The sequence below is a fragment of the Suncus etruscus genome, chromosome 2, assembly GCF_024139225.1.
Source record: "Suncus etruscus isolate mSunEtr1 chromosome 2, mSunEtr1.pri.cur, whole genome shotgun sequence".
Lineage (NCBI taxonomy): Eukaryota > Metazoa > Chordata > Mammalia > Eulipotyphla > Soricidae > Suncus > Suncus etruscus.
This window is the reverse complement of record NC_064849.1, coordinates 44,860,837-44,880,620: the sequence shown is the minus strand read 5'-3', so window position 1 is coordinate 44,880,620 and position 19,784 is coordinate 44,860,837. Positions and strand designations below refer to the sequence as shown.

Sequence of the window (19,784 nt, the reverse complement as noted above, 5' to 3'; positions counted from 1 at the left end):
AAGTGTGACTCAAAAACCAAAAAGAAAAAGGGTTAAATCTTGAAGCATAGAAACATTTTTACAGACCACTAAAGGTAAATGGATTTAATTTTGTACACTTTTTTTTTTGTTGTTTTTTGTTTTTTGTTTTTGGGTCACACCCGGCAGTGCTCAGGGGTTACTCCTGGCTGTCTGCTCAGAAATAGCTCCTGGCAGGCACGGGGGACCATATGGGACACCGGGATTCGAACCAACCACCTTTGGTCCTGGATCGGCTGCTTGCAAGGCAAGCGCCGCTTGGATTTAATTTTGAAGAAGAATGCTATGCTATCTCTCCAGTTGGAGATGATTGTGGGTCATTAGATCATGTCTGATTGCCTCTCATGCTCCAAAGAGCTGAAAAATCCAAAGAGCTGAAAATTGAAGGGGTAGAGAATTTACTTTTTGTTTGTTTTTGGGCCACACCCAGTAACGCTTAGGGGTTACTCCTGGCTATGAGCTCAGAAATCGCTCCTGCTTGGGGGAACCATATGGACACCAGGGGATCAAACTGTGCGTGCAAGGCAAATACCCTACTACTTGCGCCACTGCTCCAGCTCCCGAGAATTCACTCTTAAGAGATTTGGGGAAAGGTCAATTTTAAGATTCAGACTTGCAGAATGAGGGAGAAATTTTGGGCTGGAAAGATAATAGAGGGGGCCCGGAGAGATAGCACAGCGGTGCTAGCCTTGCAAGCAGTCTATCCAGGACCTAAGGTGGTTGGTTCGAATCCCGGTGTCCCATATGGTCCCCTGTGCCTGCCAGGAGCTATTTCTGAGCAGACAGCCAGGAGTAACCTCTGAGCACCGCCGGGTGTTGCCCAAAAACCAAAAAAAAAAAAAAAAGAAAGAAAGATAATAGAGGGTAAGCACTTGCCTTGCCTTTGAGCCACCCCAGATTAGATTCTTAGCAACATGTGTGGTCTCCTGAGCACTACCAGGAGTAAGCCCTGATCACACCTATGATATGGCCAAAAAGACCAATTGCTTCACTGCTCCCTTTATATATACATTATATATATTAATTGCTCTGATTCCAGTTTTCCCCGATTCCATCTCCTATTAAGCAAAGTGGCTTCTTTGGTTTTCTAATTTAGGGTGATTTTTGTTTGGTTTTGGTTTTGGACCACGTCAGTGGTGCTCAGGTTAATCCTGGCTCTGTGCTCGAGAATAACTCATGGCAGGCTCAGAGGACCGTTTGGCATCCAACCCAAGTTCAGCCGTGTGCAAGGCAAATGCACTACCCACTGTATTATCACATCGGCCCCTAATTTAGGGTGATTTTTATTGAAAATATTCTTGCTAAGATGGAAACTAATATTTTTCTCTTTATATGTGTTTATTTTTGATGATTAAAATTATTACCTGTTTATTGGCCAGTGCAGAGTATAAATATGACTCGGGGTGGGGACACATTGGATGGTGATCAGGGGTCACGTCTTACTCAGTGCTACAGGCTGCCTATTGGGACACCTTACTCTGCTGGAAGTGATCCTAGCTCTCCTGCATACAGAGTGTGAGCTCCAACTCAGTGAGCAAGCTCTTTGCTCTATAAGGTTACCTACCTGTTGAATAAATGAGATTATAATAGCCTACTTCAAAGTTCTTGCTCTTAGCCACTTTGTGTGTATTTTCACTGAAGTATACAAAAGAAATTGAAGATGTAGTTCCGTTATTTAGCTTAGTAGTTAAGGTGTTCAGAGAAAATACAGTATAGGGGCCGGAGTGATAGTGCCTTGCACACGGACAACTCGCTACGGACCTGGGTTAGATTCCTGGGATCCCACGTGGTGTGTAGAGCCAGGAGAAACCCCTAAGCGCTGCCGAGTGTGGCCAAAAAACCTAAAAAAAAGGAAACTGACAGGCCAGGGAGATGGCATGGAGGTAAGGCGTTTGCCTTTCATGAAGAAGGTCATTGGTTCGAATCCTGGCATCCCATATGGTCCCCCGAGCCTGCCAGGAGCGATTTCTGAGCGTAGAGCCAGGAGTAACCCCTGAGCACTGCCGGGTGTGACCCAAAAACCAAAAAAAAAAAGGGGGGGGGGGACTGAAAATACAGTATAGAAGTAGTAGTGTACAATTATAATAGTTTGATTTTAGGATGATAATAGACCTGTTATCCTTCATAATGTAATTATTACTGAATTCTTTAAGATAATAGTGGTGGAAGCAAATTTAAGTTTACATATAAGAAAATCTACTTTATTGGGGCCAGAGGATAGCACAACGGTAGGGAGTTTTCCTTGCATGCAGCCAATTCAGGACGGACGGTGGTTTGAATCTTGGCATCCTATATGGTCCCCTATGCCTGGGAGAAGTGATTTCTGAGCACAGAGCCTGGTGTAACCCCTCAGCACCGCTGGGTATGCCCCCTACTTTATTAAAGAGTTTTCTGGGGCCAGTGAGGTGGCGCTAGAGGTAAGGTGTCTGCCTTGCAAGCACTAGCCAAGGAAGGACCACGGTTCAATCCCCCGGCGTCCCACATGGTCCCCCCAAGCCAGGGGCAATTTCTGAGCGCTTATCCAGGAGTAACCCCTGAATATCAATGGGTGTGGCTCAACACTCCCCCCCAAAAAAGTTTTCTAAACGTAATGGGAGTGTGATGGTATTTATGCTGTGCTTTAAGAGCCAGTTTGAGTTTAGAGCACATGTAATATGCAGTTGACAGTGAAATTTAATTTTGGCTGAGATTAAACATTTTATTCTTTTTGTTGTTGTTGTTATTGTTTGTTTTTGAGTCACACCTGGCTGTGCTTAGGCCCTGTGCTCAGAAATTGTTCTTTCCAGTGCTTGGGAGACCATTGGGTATGCCGGGGATCAAACTCAGGTCAGCTGTATGCAAGGCAAATGCCGTGCTTGCTGTAATATTGCTCTGTGCCCACCCCATCCCCACCCCCACCCCCGAGATTAAAGTCATAATGTATTAAACCGAATGGCTTACCACAAAGATACCATTTAGGCTGGGGGACTGGAGAGATGGTACAGAAGCTAGGATGTTTGCCTTGCATGAGGCTGACCAGGATTCAACCTCTCCAGAACATCATATGGTGGTCCCCCAGACTTTATGAGGAATGAGCACAACTGGGTATGGCACCAAGACCCAAAACCAGAAAGAGAAGCCATTTAGGTTACTGCAAAAATAGTTATGAAGGGTTTGAGTATCTGGTGAGGGGAGGAAGAAGGAGAGAGTAGGATAGAGGGAGGGAAGTAATGGAGAGAGAAATGCAGAAATGCTCGGGATTGAACTCAGGGACACATAAATGAGTCATGCAAAGATAATTTTGGAGGGTTTTTATTCTGGTCTAGGGGAAAAGAGTGTTGCCCAGGGTGGGGTGGGGTTTGAACCCAGGGACTCATATACAAGTCATGTTTTTGCTTTTGCTGGGCCATAGCCTTATCCCCAGGTTTAAGATAATTGCAGTTGAAATTTATATGGTTTTAGTTTTGGGGCCACACCGAGCAGTGCTCATGGTTACTCTTGGTTTTGCGCTCAAAAATTGCTCCTGGCAGGTTCGGGGGACCATATGGGATGCCAGGAATTGAATCCACGTCCATCCCTAGTTAGCTATATGCAAGGGAAACCCCTAATGCTGTGCTGTCTCTCATGTAGCTGAAATTTAGGCCATGATTCTTGAGTGCAGATTCAGGCGTACTGAGTATTGCTAGGTGACCTCAAAACAAATATCAATGCGAGTTCAGTCTCCAATACCTGCTGTGGTCCCTTGCAGGCAAGGAGCAATCCCTGAGCACTGAGCGAAGTGAGTCCTGAGCACCATTGGGTGTGGTTCCCCCCAGAGGGAAAAAACAAAACAAAAATTAACTGTATTCATTGCAACATATTTGTTTCACAAACTGAAAAAAAAAATATTTCTAACCTCTCAGGCTTCTGAATGCTTATGATGAACATCAAACACTCCTAAAAGAACAGGATTCTTTAAAAAGGAAAGCAGAAAATGGGTATGTATACTTTCTTGCTGAATTAGGAACAGAATGCTTAAAGACTTTTAAATGTAGAGATGCTTTTTTAGAGAAAATGTTTTAAATGTTAACTTTTTGTACATAGGTGATTTCAACCATTTATTAAAGTACTTCTTGAGTTTTAAGTCTTTATTTTTTATTTAGCTCAGAAGAACCCGAAGAAAAGAAAGTACACACGGAAGATACTTCATCTACACAGTTGATTGATGGTGATATACAGGCAAATCAAGCTGCATACAGTTATAGTGCCTGGTATCAAGTGAGTTCATATAATGTAATTTTTGTTCATAGCCATTATTAAAAGTATAAATTAGGATAGTCACTTTCCCTTGTTATTGTTTTGGGTTTGAACTTTTCTAAAGGTACTTCGTGATGCCTATCTAGATTGAATGTGGGCCTTCTGGATGCAAAGTTTTTTTTTTTTTTTTTTTTTTTTTGGTTTTTGGGTCTCACCCGGCAATGCTCAGGGGTTACTCCTGGCTCCATGCTCAGAAATTGCTCCTGGCAAGCACGGGGGACCATATGGGACGCCGGGATTCGAACTGATGACCTTTTGCATGAAAGGCAAACGCCTTACCTCCATGCTATCTCTCCGGCCCATTCTGGATGCAAAGTTTTAATACATGTTTTAATACACTTTCATGGGGCCAGAGAGATAGCACAGCAGTAGGGCGTTTGCCTTGCAAGCGGCCGACCCAGGACCAAAGTGGTTTGAATCCCGGCATCCCATATGGTCCTCCGTGCCTGCTAGGAATGATTTCTGAGCAGATAGCCAGGAGTAACCCCAAGTGCTGCCATGTGGCCCCAAAACAAAAACATTTATCAGTGAGAATAATGCCTAGTTTCTTTGTGAGATACCGAGTATCAAATTCAGAACCTCACACATGAAGACAAGTATTCTTAGGTAATATTAAGTGCTTCGTGGCCCATGCTTTATTTTCTCAAGTGTTTCTACAGACCAGGAAGATAGCCCAGTCCCACAATTAAGCTTTTCTAGAGAGACTATATAAGCTGTGCTGATTATGACATCTAGTAGTGCTTAAAGGCCCATATAGTGACCAGAGATAGAATTTGGCCTCGCATATGGTAGGCATTTGTGTAAATTTTACATAGGATCTATCTTCTTGGCCTGTAGAAACACTTGAGAAAATAAAGCATGAGCCATGATTACTTAATACCTTAACAACACTCTTCCATGTGTGAGGTTCTGAATTTGAAACTGTGGCACACAGCCGTGTTTGATTCCAGACATCCCATATGAACCAAGCCTGTCAGTAGTATTCCTGAGCGCAGACCCAAGAGTAACCTGAGTGTTGCCAGTTGTAGCCTAAAAAAAAAAAACTTGATTCTATTGTCATATTTATAGGATGTAGTTTTAGATGCTAAAGTTTGTTTTTCTTTTTCAGTATAATTATCAGAACCCATGGAATTATGGACAGTATTATCCCCCACCTCCAACATGATGGAAAATGTAATCATCAGAAGGCGTGTGGAAGTATGGAAATATTTTTTTTAAAGAGGATGTAAACATGACATAAGCTTGTATTTGATAAGTTGTGTTTCATTTTATGTAACATGATTTGTTAGTAATAGGGAAAATGTCCCTTAGTAACTTACCATCGATACAATTTCCTACCATTTATAGAATTTACTTTTTATTGGAGAACTATTTTTTTTATTTTTCATTAAGTGGTCTAGATTTATTTTGCAATTGCAACGGTTTTGTAGCCTTAAGGTAGGAAAAAACCTGACTAAAAATCAAGTCAGTGTAGTACAAGATTCTGAAAATAAGGGCTGGTTCAAGATTTACCTCCTCTTAAAAACTTTTTTAAACTTTTGTTGACAAACTTTTGCAGGAATGTTTCAATTATCCTTGTGAATTTGGACCTGAGAAAAAATCATTAAAACAGTGTATTGGAATAGGTATTATAAAAGAAAATGGAACGTTTGCATCCCTTTAAAAAATGAAAATCATATCAAAACTATATCATTTCTGAAGACTTTGTATTTAGAGTATTCATGTAAAACTTGCGAGTAAACTTTCATTTTGGTCAAACTGATCATCCTCATTTTTGTAATAAAACTGAAGTTTCACCCAGTAATTGTGGATTTATTTAAAGGGGGAAATAAAATAATTTTTATACTCATCTATTTGGAAGTATGCTTATCCTTATTTCAGCTATTCTTTGTTTTTGGTTTTTTGGATCACACCCGGCAGCACTCAGGGGTTCCTCCTGGCTCTACGCTCAGACGTCGCTCCTGGCAGGCAAGGGGTACCATATGGAAAGCCGGATTCGAACCACCGTCCTTCTGCATGCAAGGCAAATAAATGCCCTACCTCCATGCTATCTCTTTGGCCCCTATTTCAGCTATTCTTGCCAAATTTTTTATTGTTTTGATTTTTTTTGGCTACACCCAGTAGTGTATTCAGGGGTTACTGCACTTCAGGAATTACTCCTGGCAGGCTTAGGGGACCATGCAGGATGCTGCGGGTTGAACCTAGGTACGACATGTGCAAAGCACACACCTTCTCCACTGGCCTCATATTCTTGCCAGAAAAATTGTTTTTGGTTCACACTTGGCAGCCCTCAGGTTACTCCTGGCTCTGCGCTCAGAAGTTGCTCCTAACAGGCTTGTGGGATGCTAGGAATCGAACTGGGGGTCCATCCGAGGTTGGACCTGTGCAAGGCAGATGTCCTACCGCTGTGCTATTACTCTGGCCCCACCAAAAATTCTTATTTTGGCTTCTAATCTATGCTTTGGTTTGCCAGCTATAAAGGAGTATTTAATTTAAAGATTGTAACATGAGAGTGTCCCTGTATACAAGTTGTTGTTCTGTAGTTACTCCCTGGTTTGAATATCTTCTTCCTGGTTGATGTTATATATAATTGAACAATTCATGTAGCAGATACATTTTTATTGATCATGAGGTAAAAGAAATGCAGTTCTTAACTAATATTTTACACAGCTGTAGTAAAATATTTTACTTATGGGATTTATAAGGGAATTTTTTAAAAGTTGGGGATCAAGTTCTAACTTCTTGAGTTCTCCAGTTTTCCTTAAAACAGTAAACTCTAGTTACATAGTCTTCTTCAAGGCTTGTTTTACTGTTGTTGCTGATGCTTTTAGAACTGAAGCACTTAAAATTCAATCAATATCCACTAATTCCACTTCAAAAATGAGTTTTGCATTTGGTGGAATTCTGTTTAAGTTGTTAAGGTATAAATTTGTTTAAGAACATTGCTTTTTCTCTCCCAATTATCTAATTCTAAAGAATAACTCCAGAGAGAGGACTTTGTCAACTCAAATACATACTAGCTTAAAGGTATCAGAAAAGGCTGATCAGCATCACATAGGGGTAGACACTTCTAGACATAAGAGTCCTAGCATGTCCTCTTCCTCCACCACAAAAGGAGGCAGCCATTCTTCCCCCCCACCCCCCGGTTTGGGGGCCACACTCAGGCAGTGCTTAATCGTTTTTTTTTTCCTGGCTCTATGCTCAGGGATCACTCCTGGTGAGACCTGGGGAGGAGATATAGCCTGGGGATTGTACCAGGTTGTCTGTGTGCAAAGCAAGCACTACCAATTGCTGTACTCCCACAGAAATGAATTTTAAAACCTACAATTCAGGTCTTGAAAATCCAGTCTGGACAGTGACAAAAGTATATTCCAACTCACGTCTGGAGGAGGAACTGAAATATAAATCTCAGTGTTTGAGTGTAATCTGGACAGCATCCTTTTTTTGGGGCCACACTTGGAGATGCTCAGGGTACTCCTGGCAGGGTCAGGGGACCATATGGGATGCTGGGTCATGCAAGGCAAGCATTCTACCCACTGTGCTATCACTTCAGTTCTGGACAGCATCTTTCATACCCTTTTGTGATCTTAGTGTTATTTTTCTTTATGAAGTGAAAAAGGATACTTGGCATCGGGCTGTCCTTTTTTCCCATAAGCCCATTCTGGTTCAATTTCCAGTCGAGCCTTTTCTCCTTTACTCATTGTCAAGAGTGCTTCATCCCACTAAAGACAAGAACATAAAATTTAAGTGAGTATTTTGAAGAATAAAAATATATAAAACCATAAGATGGACAAAATTATATACAAAAGAGCATATTAATGGAATTATTTTTTTCTTTTTTTTTAAATGTAATTATTAATATCGTTACAACCTAAGGAACTGTCTGTCTTTATGAGATCCTAAATCTTGGTCCTTGTTTGGGGAAACAAGGATACATTAGACAATTAAAATTTTTTTTTAATTTTATTAACTTTATTGAGTGATAGATTGGTTTGGGGGCCACACCCAGCGGAGCTCAGGGGTTACTCCTGCCTCTGCACTCAGAAATTGCCCCTGGCAGGCTAGGGATGCAAGGAATTGAACCGGGTCACTCCAAGGTTGGCCGCATGCAAGGAAAACGCCCTACTGGTATGCTATCTCTCTGGCCCCATAGACAATTTTTAGTGTAATATTCAACTCAAGCAAAAGCAGTTTTGAAATTATGATACAAGCTAGTTTTTAAGTAGCACTGTCATCTCTTGTACTGTGTATCTCTCTAACCCCCAATTGAGAACTAAAAGCCAGGCTAAAATGATTTAACTAAAATGATTAAATTTGGGGCCGGTGAGTGGTGCTAAAGGTATCTGCCTTGCAAGCACCAGCCAAGGAAGGACCGCGGTTCGATCCCCCGGCGTCCCATATGGTCCCCCCCCAAACCAGGGGCAATTTCTGAGTGCTTAGCCAGGAGTAACCCCTGAGCATCAAACGGGTGTGGCCAAAAAAACCCCCAAAAATTTAATTAAATCTTCTTTTCTTTTTTGGTTTTTGGGCCACACCCATTGATGCTCAGGGGTTACTCCTGGCTATGCGCTCAGAAATCACTCTTGGCTCGGGGGACCATATGGGACGCTGGGGGGGCAAGGCAGACACCTTACCACTTGTGCCACCACTCCGTCTCCTAATTAAATAATTTAAAATGATTATTTCTTTTTAATAAGCATTTTATATTATTTTATAATCATTTGACTATCATTCAAATGAATTATATTAAATACATTAAATTATGGTGCAATGTTGACAAGAAATTTGCAATTTTTTTTTGTTTTTGTTTTTGGGTCATACCCGGCAGTGCTCAGGGGTTACTCCTGGCTCCACGCTCAGAAATTGCTCCTGGCAGGCTCGGGGGACCATATGGGATGCCGGGATTCGAATCAATGACCTGCATGAAAGGCAAACGCCTTACCTCCATGCTATCTCTCCGGCCCCGGAAAAAAATTTTTAATCACATTGGGGGACTAATAGTGCAGAGTTTATGTACTCCCCTCTGTAGTGCCTTAGTGCTTTTGGGGGACTGAGCCTTGGCTCACACATGCAAAGCATGTGCTCAACATTTGTTGCTTCTTAGTCTACCATTCATTAATACTTTGGGGTGACACTTGATGGTACTGTTTACTCTTGGCTCAGAGCTTGAAGACCATGCATGCAAGGGACTGAACCAGGTCTCCTACATATAAAGCATGAACTCCAGCGAGTCATCCATCTCTAGCTCTAATACTTTTCAGGCTCTTTTGTCTTCTTTAAGATGGGGAAACCTAGATCTTACCATGTGTCACACAAGCTAGCAGTCATAGGGATAGATTTGATAAAACTCCGGATGTTGGGGCCGGAGTGATAGTGCAGTGGTAGGGAAAACTTGCATGCAGCTGTCTTAGGATAGACCTGGGTTCGATCCCCGGCATCCCATATGATTCCCCCAAGCCAGAAATAATCCCTGAATGTCTCCGAGTGTGGCCCAAAAACAAACAAACAAAAAAAGACTCCAGATGTTTTAATGTTTTATATACTCATAACCTCAATCCTAACTTTGGGATGAGTCTGTTTGGGCTACCCTGAAAGTTCTCAAGGATTACTCTTGGTTCTGGGAACCACTTTGTGGTGCCAGTGATTGAGCCACGGTTACCGGGTATCCTACCTCTGGCTCAGATCTTAGTTTTTAGTGATATATAACACTGGTTCCAATGCCAGAATAGCAACTAATTCACTCCATTCTCTACTTACTCCTCTGATAACTTTGCCTGTTCCAACTTTAAAACTTAAAGGCTTGGCACTTTTCTTCTTCTTTGAACCTGTAAAACACATTTCCTTAAAATTAACAATAAAATTTGTTACAATGAAAAGGGGTGTTTTAATACTGAATGAAGAATATATCATGTTTTATGCATTTGAAGATAAGTTTAATTTAAAAAGCCAGCTAATTTACCAAGAAATTTCCAGATATAAACATAGTAAGGGTATAAATAAAAGACTATATTCACCCACTAAAATAATATACTAAAATGACTAAAAATTGTTGATCTTTCATAGCCTCACTTTGGGTCTAGAACCCAGTCAGAAGTAATGGACTGAAGACCTTTCAAGTGAATCACAGTTTAGGACAGGGGTCTGAAACTCGCGGCCCGTGGGCCGCTCCGTACAACATTTTGTGGCTCTACCCTAGAGTAATCTTTTTTTGTTTTGTTTTGTTTTAGTTGTTTGGGTCACACACCCCTAATGTTCAAGGTTTACTACTGACTCTGCACACTCAAGGATCACCCCGACTTTGCCTCCTGTGGCCCCCAGGCAAGTAGCAGGTGCTACCAAATCACTCAGTTATGCAGTTATTCTGCAATGCCTTAAAGTAAAAAAAAGAAAATTACAACCAGGCTTACTTGTCTGAATATTAGTATCAAAAACAGTTCCATCTTGTAGTGTTCCTGTATACCAGCAATGAACAACATCTCCCTTTTTGGGGAAGTTGGTTTTATCTCCTTTTTTAAGAATAGATTTTGTGTATTTTGGTGGGCCCTAAAAAATAAATGCAACATTCAGTTATTAACACTCAAGTACTTATTTTAGAAGGATGATGAGAATACTTACACAGCCAAATGTGATCTAAGTCAGACTACCGTATCTTAGTAACATGATTTTATGCTTTGGGGCCAGAACCATGTGATGGTGCCAAAAACGAATCGTAGAGCTCCCATACAAACCAAGTGCTCCAGAAATTTGCCTCTAATTCACCTGTGAATTATGAATCTATGAATCACCAGCTCATCTTGCCTCTGATGTGATAACAGCATTACTAATGTAATTTCATTTTAGATACTCCCAGAGTCTTTGAAAACCAATACTAAATGAGACATTTAGGCTATTTCTGAGTTTAGAAATTTCTTGAGACCAGAGTGATAGAGGACAGACCTGGGTTCAATCCCCAGCATCCCACATGGCACCCTGAGCCTTCCAGGAGCAATTTTGCCCGAAGAGCCAGGAGTAAAGCCTGAGCGCCACCAAATGTGACCCAAAAAATAGAAAAAATCCTATTTATTGCTTATAAAAGTATGGGTATTTAAAGCATGAAGACATTTTTCTGCCCATATGTTTGAGTTGTTTTAATACCAATATTGTAAAAAGCAACAACTGGGGTTAAGTAACCATTCAAGCACATAATTTCTTTTTTTTTGTTTTGTTTTTTTGTTTTGTTTTGTTTTTGGGCCACACCCGGCGGTGCTCAGGGGTTACTCCTGGCTGTCTGCTCAGAAATAGCTCCTGGCAGGTACGGGGGACCATATGGACACCGGGATTCGAACCAACCACCTTTGGTCCTGGATCGGCTGCTTACAAGGCAAACACCACTGTGCTATCTCTCCGTCAAGCACATTATTTCAAAGATATCTTACACACCTCTTGACCTCTAACTTAACAGCTAAGGAGGACCAAAGAGATAAAGTGGATATGGTTCATATTGCCTTGCATAGATAACCCAGGATCCATCTCTAGCACTCCATATGGTACCCAGAGCCCTGCCAGGAGTGATTTCCCAATACAAAGACAGGAGTAAGTCCTGAACATTTTTGAGTGTGGCCCCAAAACAAAAGACATGAGGGAAAGATACATGTTCAACAGAGAACATAAGCTCTAGAGGGGAATTTTTAAAACAATGAAAAACTTACATTGGAAGTACATAAACATGACAGTCTGTATAGTAAGGGAACGGTAAGAAATCAGAGTTGTGTTTTGTTCTGGGGACACACCACCTGTGTTCAGGGCTTAACCCTGGTTCTAAGTTCAGAACTGCTAGCTCTGGGACCATCGATGGTGCTAGGAACTGAATTCAGACCAGTTGTCTGCACTGTGGCATGTTCTCCTTTATTCTCCACTCCCCAAAGTGGCAGCAAAATAAGAAAATATGGTTGGGGTGCTGGAGCAATAGCAAAGCAGGTAGGGTGTTTACCTTCCATGCAGCCAACCTGGAGCCACCCAGATTCAATCCTCAGCATCCCATATGATCCCCAGCTTACCAGGAGAGATTTCTGAGTGCAGAGCCAGGAGTAACTCCTGAGCACTGCCAGGTGTGGCCCAAAAAACAAAAAACGAAAAAAAGCTTGGTTAATATTAAGCATGAAATTATACCAAGACTGATTAAAAATTTCCCAATAGGCGTAGGTCAATTTCGGATCACACCCGTTTGATGCTCAGGGGCTACTCCTGGCTAAGCACCAGAAATCGCCCCTGGCTTGGGGGGACCATATGGGATGCCGGGGGATCGAACCACAGTCTCGATCTTTCCTTGGCTAGCGCTTGCAAGGCAGACACCTTACCTCTAGCGCCACCTTCCCGGCCCGTTTTTATTTTTTTAAGTACTGTATTTTTCACTCTATAAACGCACCAGACCATAAGACGCACAGTTTTTAGATGAGGAAAATGGAAAAAAAAATCTAAAGCAAATGGTACTACGTGAAACACTGTCAGGAGACAGTGGCTGGTAACAATAGCCTTCAAGGCCAAAGTATATTTAAAATATGCTGGTCCACAACTGATTAAACACATTTACCTCTATTTTTTCACATCAAAAAAAAAAAAAACAACTTTTAAATACTTTTTTGTTAATATAAAATAAATAAAAGTCGCAGCAGCGGTCAAATAGTCTTAAACTAAAGCTCTCTCTTTCTTTTTTTTTTTTTTTTTTTTTTTGGCTTTTGGGCCACACCCAGCAGTGCTCAGGGGTTACTCCTGGCTGTCTGCTCAGAAATAACTCCTGGCAGGCACGGGGGACCATATGGGACACCGGGATTCGAACCAACCACCTTTGATCCTGGATCGGCTGCTTGCAAGGCAAACGCCGCTGTGCTATCTCTCCAGGCCCAAACTAAAGCTTTCTATGTGTGATGGTAGAAGTGTGCTAACCTGCTTGCTCATACTATGTGGTATGTCTGCACAATAAAGGGGGCGAAACACTTTGGATGTCAAGTGGTTAGTATATGCTTTTCTCCCCTGTACTCAAGCTTCAGCTCCAGGCGTAATTCGCTCCATAAGAAGCAGATATTCGGGCCCGGAGAGATAGCACAGTGGTGTTTGCCTTGCAAGCAGCCAATCCAGGACCAAAGGTGGGTGGTTCGAATCCCGGTGTCCCATATGGTCCCCCGTGCCTGCCAGGAGCTATTTCTGAGCAGACAGCCAGGAGTAACCCCTGAGCACCGCCGGGTGTGACCCAAAAAAAAAACAAAACAAAACAAAACAAAAAAAAGAAGCAGATATTCCCCCCATGTGGAGGAGGGAAGTGCGTTTTAATGGTACAAATATATAGTATATGAAATCTAAGTACTCATTTATTTACTTTGGTTTTTGGGTCATATCTGGCACTCGGGTTGCTCCTGGCTCTGCACTGAAATTGCTTCTGGCAGGCTCAGGGGACAATATAGGATGCCGGGAATGGAACCAGGGTCTGTCTGTCCTGCATAGGCCACATGTAAGGCGAATACCCTACTGCTGTGCTATGGCTCCGGCCCTGCCTTCTTAGCTTGTTTTGCATAGCATAAATAGAGATAGCAGGGGCCAGAGCGGTCGTGCAAGTGTAAGGCATCTACCTTGCCCACGCTAACCTAGGATGGACCGCGATTTGATCCCCCAGCGTCCCATATGGTCCTCCAAGCCAGTAGCGATTTCTGGGCACACAGCCAGGAGTAACCCCTGAATGTTACTGGGTGTGGCCCAAAAACCAAAAAATGAAAGAAAATAACAGAGAAAGCAGAGAGTAAAAAGTTGTTGTTTATAGGACCATGTAGGGAATCAAACAGAGGTGATTGTATGCACCTAAACCTCTGTATTATCTCTCTGTCCTAAGCATCTGGAATTCCTTATCTGAAATGACAATATCCACAAATACACAATTCCTGCAACTTTATCAATAAGCTACATTTTTTTTGTTTGTTTGTTTTCAGTTTTTGGGTCACATACAGCAGTGCTCAGGGGTTACTCCTGGCCTCTGAACTCAAAAATTGCTCCTGGCAGGCACGGGGACCATATGGAATGCCGGGACTCGAACCACTGTCTGTCCTGGATCAGCTGCATGCAAGACAAATGCCCTACCGCTGTGCTATCTCTTCAGCCCAATAAGCTACATTTCTAAAAAGACTAAAATAACTTATTATTAGATTTTTTTTTATCAGTGAGACTCAGACTGATAGTAATGAGTGAGTTTCAATGGTAAGATAGCAGAAACAAGTGACAAGACTATGATAAAGTTCTAAGCTAATGTCCTTAGCTCCACTAAGACTGTCAATTCACAGCAATTCTTGAAAGCTGTGAACCAACATGAAGGAGTAAGAAAGCTAAGACAGATGAACCTACTGCATGCAGCCAAGCATGGATTATTTCTATTGCCAAGGACACCACGTGTATTAGAAAAAGCTAAAAATAGCCCAAATGAAGTTTTTTCGGTCCAACGTGGCTATAAAATCAGAACCTTAAAATAAGTCTCAAAGCTATTATCTGGCATAGATACAATATAAAATGTAGTGCTTGGGAAAATGTTACGAACTGTAAAGCTCTAGCTCTCATTTTCTGCCTCCCTTCTAATTCCATATACCTATGATAAAACGCACTGAGAACCAGGGCTTAGGCCATAGAAAATGGTCAGACACAACTACCCACTATCAGGAAAAAATCAGCACCATAAAGCAAATCTGTTACTCAAATTCGCAGTAACATAGCAAGACAAAATGAAAACACAAACCTCATCCAGAGTCTCTTCAGACTTGGTATCTTTGGGTTTATCTTCACTAAGCTTCACATTCTTCACCTGTTCAGACACTTTACTAACACTTTCAGTCCCCTTGAAGCGCTGTAAGGAAAATAACATTTGTCATGTGGAAAGCACAAGATTTTCAGCATCTTTTTTTTTTTTTTTTTTTTTTTTTTTGGTTTTTGGGCCACACCCAGTAACGCTCAGGGGTTACTCCTGGCTATGTGCTCAGAAGTTGCTCCTGGCTTGGGGGACCATATGGGACACCGGGGGATCGAACCGCGGTCCGTCCAAGGCTAGCGCAGGCAAGGCAGGCACCTTACCTTTAGCGCCACCGCCCGGCCCCGATTTTCAGCATCTTAATAAATATCTACATCATGAACATAGGCTGTAACGCAAATGTATGTGAATGGCAATTTACTAAGAACAAAGTTTAAAGAGCATTTAAAGGGAGCCAGAGTCATGGCACAGTGGGTGAGGCATTTCCCTTCCACATGGTGTGTGTGTGTGTGTGTGTGTGTGTGTGTGTGTGTGTGTGTCCGTGTGTGTGTCCGTGTGTGTGTGTCCTGATCATGACCTGATTCCTGTATGCAGACCCATGAGTAGCCCAAGCACTACCTGTGTGACCAAAATAACGTGTGTGTGTGCCCGTGTGACCCAAAATATGTGTGTGTGTGCGTGTGTGATACCTGCTCTACCACTCCGGTCCCTTTTGAATGTTCTTTCAAAATCTAACCATTTCATTAATGAAATGGAACGTAACTTTTCAGTGTCAGTGTCATTAAGAATGGCACTTTTATGGGGCCAGAGAGATAGCAAAGCGGAGAGAAAGACCAGCCTGGGATGGACCCGGTTTGATTCCTGGCATCCCATATAGTCCTCCAAGCTTGCCAGGAGCGATTTCTGAGCACAGAACCAAGAATAACCATTGAGCATCACCAGGTGTGGCCCAAAAACCAATCAATTAATACGTAAATAAATTACTTTAAAAAAATTTGTCTTAATATATGTAAGTTACCAGAAAATTAATTTTAAAGAACCTGCTTCATTTTAGAGCATCAAAACATCTCAAATTAGCCTTACTAGCTTTGACTAATCACAATAATTAGTTAAGAAAAAGTGCACTAGAGAAACACTTCGATATATTTTGCAAATAACATTTTATTTTTTTGAGAATAAGGTTCTAAAGCTATATAGTTTGATAATAAAATTTAACAACTCACCTGGCTTTCAAAGAGATGATTATAGGCTGTAACCAGATGGTCCTTGTTAGCTGTCTTGGCCACATTTTTAATGTTTCCTAGTAACTTATGTTCTGCAAGAAACTATAAAGAAAAAGGTTGGCTAGTATATATATGTACATATATATATGTTGATTAAGTTTTTGGGCTGTTGAATACAATCATATGGGTTAAAATCTTGGTTAAAAATCTTCTTAGACAAGGGACTAAAATTTCTTAAAGATTTCCTTATGAAAGGGGAATTATTAACAGCATCTATGTCAGCAGGTTGCTGCTGTAAAGACACATGCAACAATTCATTTAATGCATTTAACACAGAGCCAGTGACACAGTAATAACTCAAAGTACCAGAATTCCATTTTTCCCGAATAGACTTAAGTTGGGGGCCAGAATGGTGGTGCAAGTGGTAAGGCGTCTGCCTTGCCTGCGCTAGCCTAGGACGGACCATGGTTCGATCCCCTGGCATCCCATATGGTCCCCCAAGCCAGGAGCAATTTCTGAGCGCATAGCCAGGAGTAACCCCTGAGCGTCAATGGTATGGCCCAAAAAACAAAAATAAAAAAAAAAGACTTACGGTGGCAGATGGATACCAACATACCTCTACTGAAATAGCAAGTCATCAAAATCATTTTAACTTTTCATCTATTATAAAAGACTCAAAGTAAATGTTTTGTTTCATCTTGGGAGGGGGGGGTTGTGTCACACCTGGTGGCGTTCAGATATCACTCCTGGCAGACTCCAGGGACCATATGGGATGCCAAGAACTGAACCCAGGTCCATCCTGGGTTGTCCACGTGCAAGGCAAATGCCCAACCGCTGTGATATTGCTCCAGCCTGCTTCACTTTTTTTGCTGTTTTGTTTTGGGGCCACACCTATGTTCAGGGGTTACTCCTTGCTCTGTTCAGGAATCATGTAGGATGCTGGAGATTGAACCCAGGTAGGCTGCATGGAATAAAAACACCCAACTGTCTGTACTATCTTTCCTGCCCCAGTTTCCCCATATTTTTTGTTTGCTTCTCCTGTTGAAGCTCTCATTTTGCAACTTTGTAAGAACTGTACTTTTCAATCTCATAACTTTTTTGGGGGGGCCTTTTCTGTTTGTTTGGCCACATCCAGCAGTGTTCAGGGGTTACTCCTGGCTCTACCCTCAGAAATCACTTGGGAGACCATAAGATTGAACCCAGGTTCACAGCGTGCAAGGCAAACAAATGCCCTAACCACTGTGCTATTACTTTGGCTTTGAATCTAACCTTTTGACAAAGCTGTTTTTAGAGCAATGTTCTAAATGCCTTACTTACAAAGGCTAATTTGATTAAATAGAATTAATGTTTTGGAATATTTGTATACTCTTTAGCAAGATTCTTAAAACAAACTAGAAGCATTTTTTAATATATTGTGATGAAAAAGTAGTGATTTCAAATAATAGGCTTAAATAGGTGAATAAACCCAGGATAATACATAAGAGATTAATGATATTAAAATATATTTAAATCTGGGGCCGGCGAGGTGGTGCTAGAGGTAAGGTGTCTGCCTTGCAAGCGCTAGCCAAGGAAGGACCGCAGTTCGATCCCCTGGCGTCCCATATGGTCCCCCCAAGCCAGGGGCAATTTCTGAGTGCTTAGCCAGGAGTAACCCCTGAGCATCAAACGGATGTGGCCCGAAAAAAATATATATTTAAATCCAAGACTCATGAAACTCCCTCATGAGCGATGTTTATGATCCTACATTGTGCTTGTGTTGGAAGAATTTGGTGAGTGAAGTACCAAAGTTGGTGTTGAAACATTCAGTGTTAATAAATTATCAATTGTAGGGCATTACAGTACAGCAGTAGGACATTTGCCTTCCATCCCCCGCACCCAGGTCCCCAGGAATGTTGCCTGAGTGCAGAACCAGGTGTAAACTGGTCCACCCCAAAACCAAAAAATATTATGTACAGTTTTCAGTTGAGTATGATTCAAGATTAGTAGAAAATAACTATTACAGAATACATTCAATGAAGCATGTCTTTTTCTCTCGAAATGAATCACTGAGAGTAGTTTTTGATATAAATATTGCATAAGTTATTTGCTGATGCTAGGCTAATTCTCAAGACTATGGAACTGGAAAAACACATCCCACTTTCCAGACTCCTCATGATAAATGTAGATCGGAATCCACTCAGAAGCACCCAGTATGCCAGTCCAGAATCTGTATTAAAAATCTGAGAAACCACAGCCTTTTATCTCTGAATAGAAGGCGATAAAAACATCTAAGAGTGTGTGACTGTTTAGCAATGGAAAAATTATAAATAATGTTGATTTCCAAAGGAAAACAAAGTCACATCTGGGGGGGGAGGGAAGCCTAGAGACTAATGGTAAAGATAGAAAGAAGGCTGGAAAATGGGTTTCTCCGTTTGGGTCTGGACTACAGATGTCCAGTGAAAGGCAGGCGACTCACCAAAGAATAGAGGTTAAAAAAATAAAGTCCAATTATTTTATTAATAGTGACTGGCCGTGCATGGATCTTGATCAGCATTTAGTGTTTAGCAACTGAAGAAGAAAAACCCATGGTCACAACTTTCTCTTTCCTAGCTCTCCATAGCTCTCCCTCCAAGAGCATCTGCCTCCACGATCTCCCCGAGTCCTTTCCCCCGGGCCTCCCTCTACCCCTGCTGCAGATCCCCAGCATGTGCTCAAGTAAGAGAGAGCGGACGCCGGGGAATGCCGCGGAGACCCAGCCAGGCTCCCGGCCCCGGGGCCAGCCCGGCGAGCACGCGGGCGAGCTCCGGCCTCGCAGGCCGCGGCCACGGGTTAAACGAGGGCGGGAGCTGGGAGGAGGAAATGGCAAGGTCCTAGTATCTCCGGGGGGGGGGGAGCGCCCTTCCATCGCACCAGCCCGGCCGCCCCGCCGCCTCGGGTACCGAATCTGAGCCGTGGTCTTGGAGAAACTTGATGATGTCCTTCTTGGGCAGCTGCTCGCTGCGCAGCTGCTCCACCGTCCAGGCCCGCTGCGGAACGGACGCCGCCATCTTCCCCCGCTGCCTCCGCCCGACTGAACCAGTCCGCGACTGGCCGCAGGCCCCGCCCTGGTGGGGGCGTGGCTTCTAAGCCACACCCACAATCGGGCGGGGCCACCACGATTTTCCGAGACTAGAACCTGCCGTTGAGTGACGGCAGTTTTGTTGTGCTTCCAGGGCTGCTTTGTTTAGTTCCGGGTAAGAAATCGGCACTCGAGGGGCCAGAGCGATAGCGCAGCGGTAGAGCGTTTGCCTAGCACGCGGCTAACCCAGGGTGGGCATGGGTTCGATCGATCCCTGGCGTCCCATGTGGTCCCCCCCAAGCCAGGAGGAATTTCTGAGTGCAGAGCTACTGCATAGCCAGGAGTGGCCCAAAAATTAAAAAATAATTTAAAGTAAAAAGAACTGGATTATCTTAAAAAAAAAAAAAAAAAAGAAACCAGCACTCTAGAAAGGAGATAGTAGGACTTGTATGATTTCATGCTAGAAACCAGT

At 42.5% G+C, this 19,784-nt stretch overlaps 2 protein-coding genes across 3 annotated transcripts in view; one reads left to right on the top strand and one right to left on the bottom strand.

Moving 5' to 3' along the window:
- Positions 1–6,093, top strand: part of PRPF39 (pre-mRNA processing factor 39) — a 36,429-nt gene extending 30,336 nt beyond the window's left edge. For both annotated transcript variants that reach the window (XM_049768340.1, XM_049768339.1), the window contains 3 exons: positions 3,900–3,974; positions 4,140–4,254; positions 5,402–6,093. In XM_049768340.1, coding sequence (XP_049624297.1) covers positions 3,900–3,974; positions 4,140–4,254; positions 5,402–5,458 — 247 coding nt within the window. In that variant the 3' untranslated portion in view covers positions 5,459–6,093. The remainder of the gene's footprint in view (positions 1–3,899; positions 3,975–4,139; positions 4,255–5,401) is intronic.
- Positions 6,094–6,897: 804 nt separating this feature from the next.
- Positions 6,898–19,324, bottom strand: FKBP3 (FKBP prolyl isomerase 3). Its single transcript, XM_049768345.1, has 7 exons — positions 19,194–19,324; positions 16,276–16,377; positions 15,044–15,151; positions 10,701–10,836; positions 10,051–10,118; positions 7,918–8,015; positions 6,898–7,197 (listed from the first exon to the last, which is right to left on the bottom strand). Exons 1-7 carry the CDS (start codon positions 19,299–19,301, stop codon positions 7,143–7,145), a joined length of 675 nt encoding a protein of 224 aa, XP_049624302.1. The 5' UTR covers positions 19,302–19,324; the 3' UTR covers positions 6,898–7,142.
- Between the last annotated feature and the right edge of the window lie 460 nt (positions 19,325–19,784).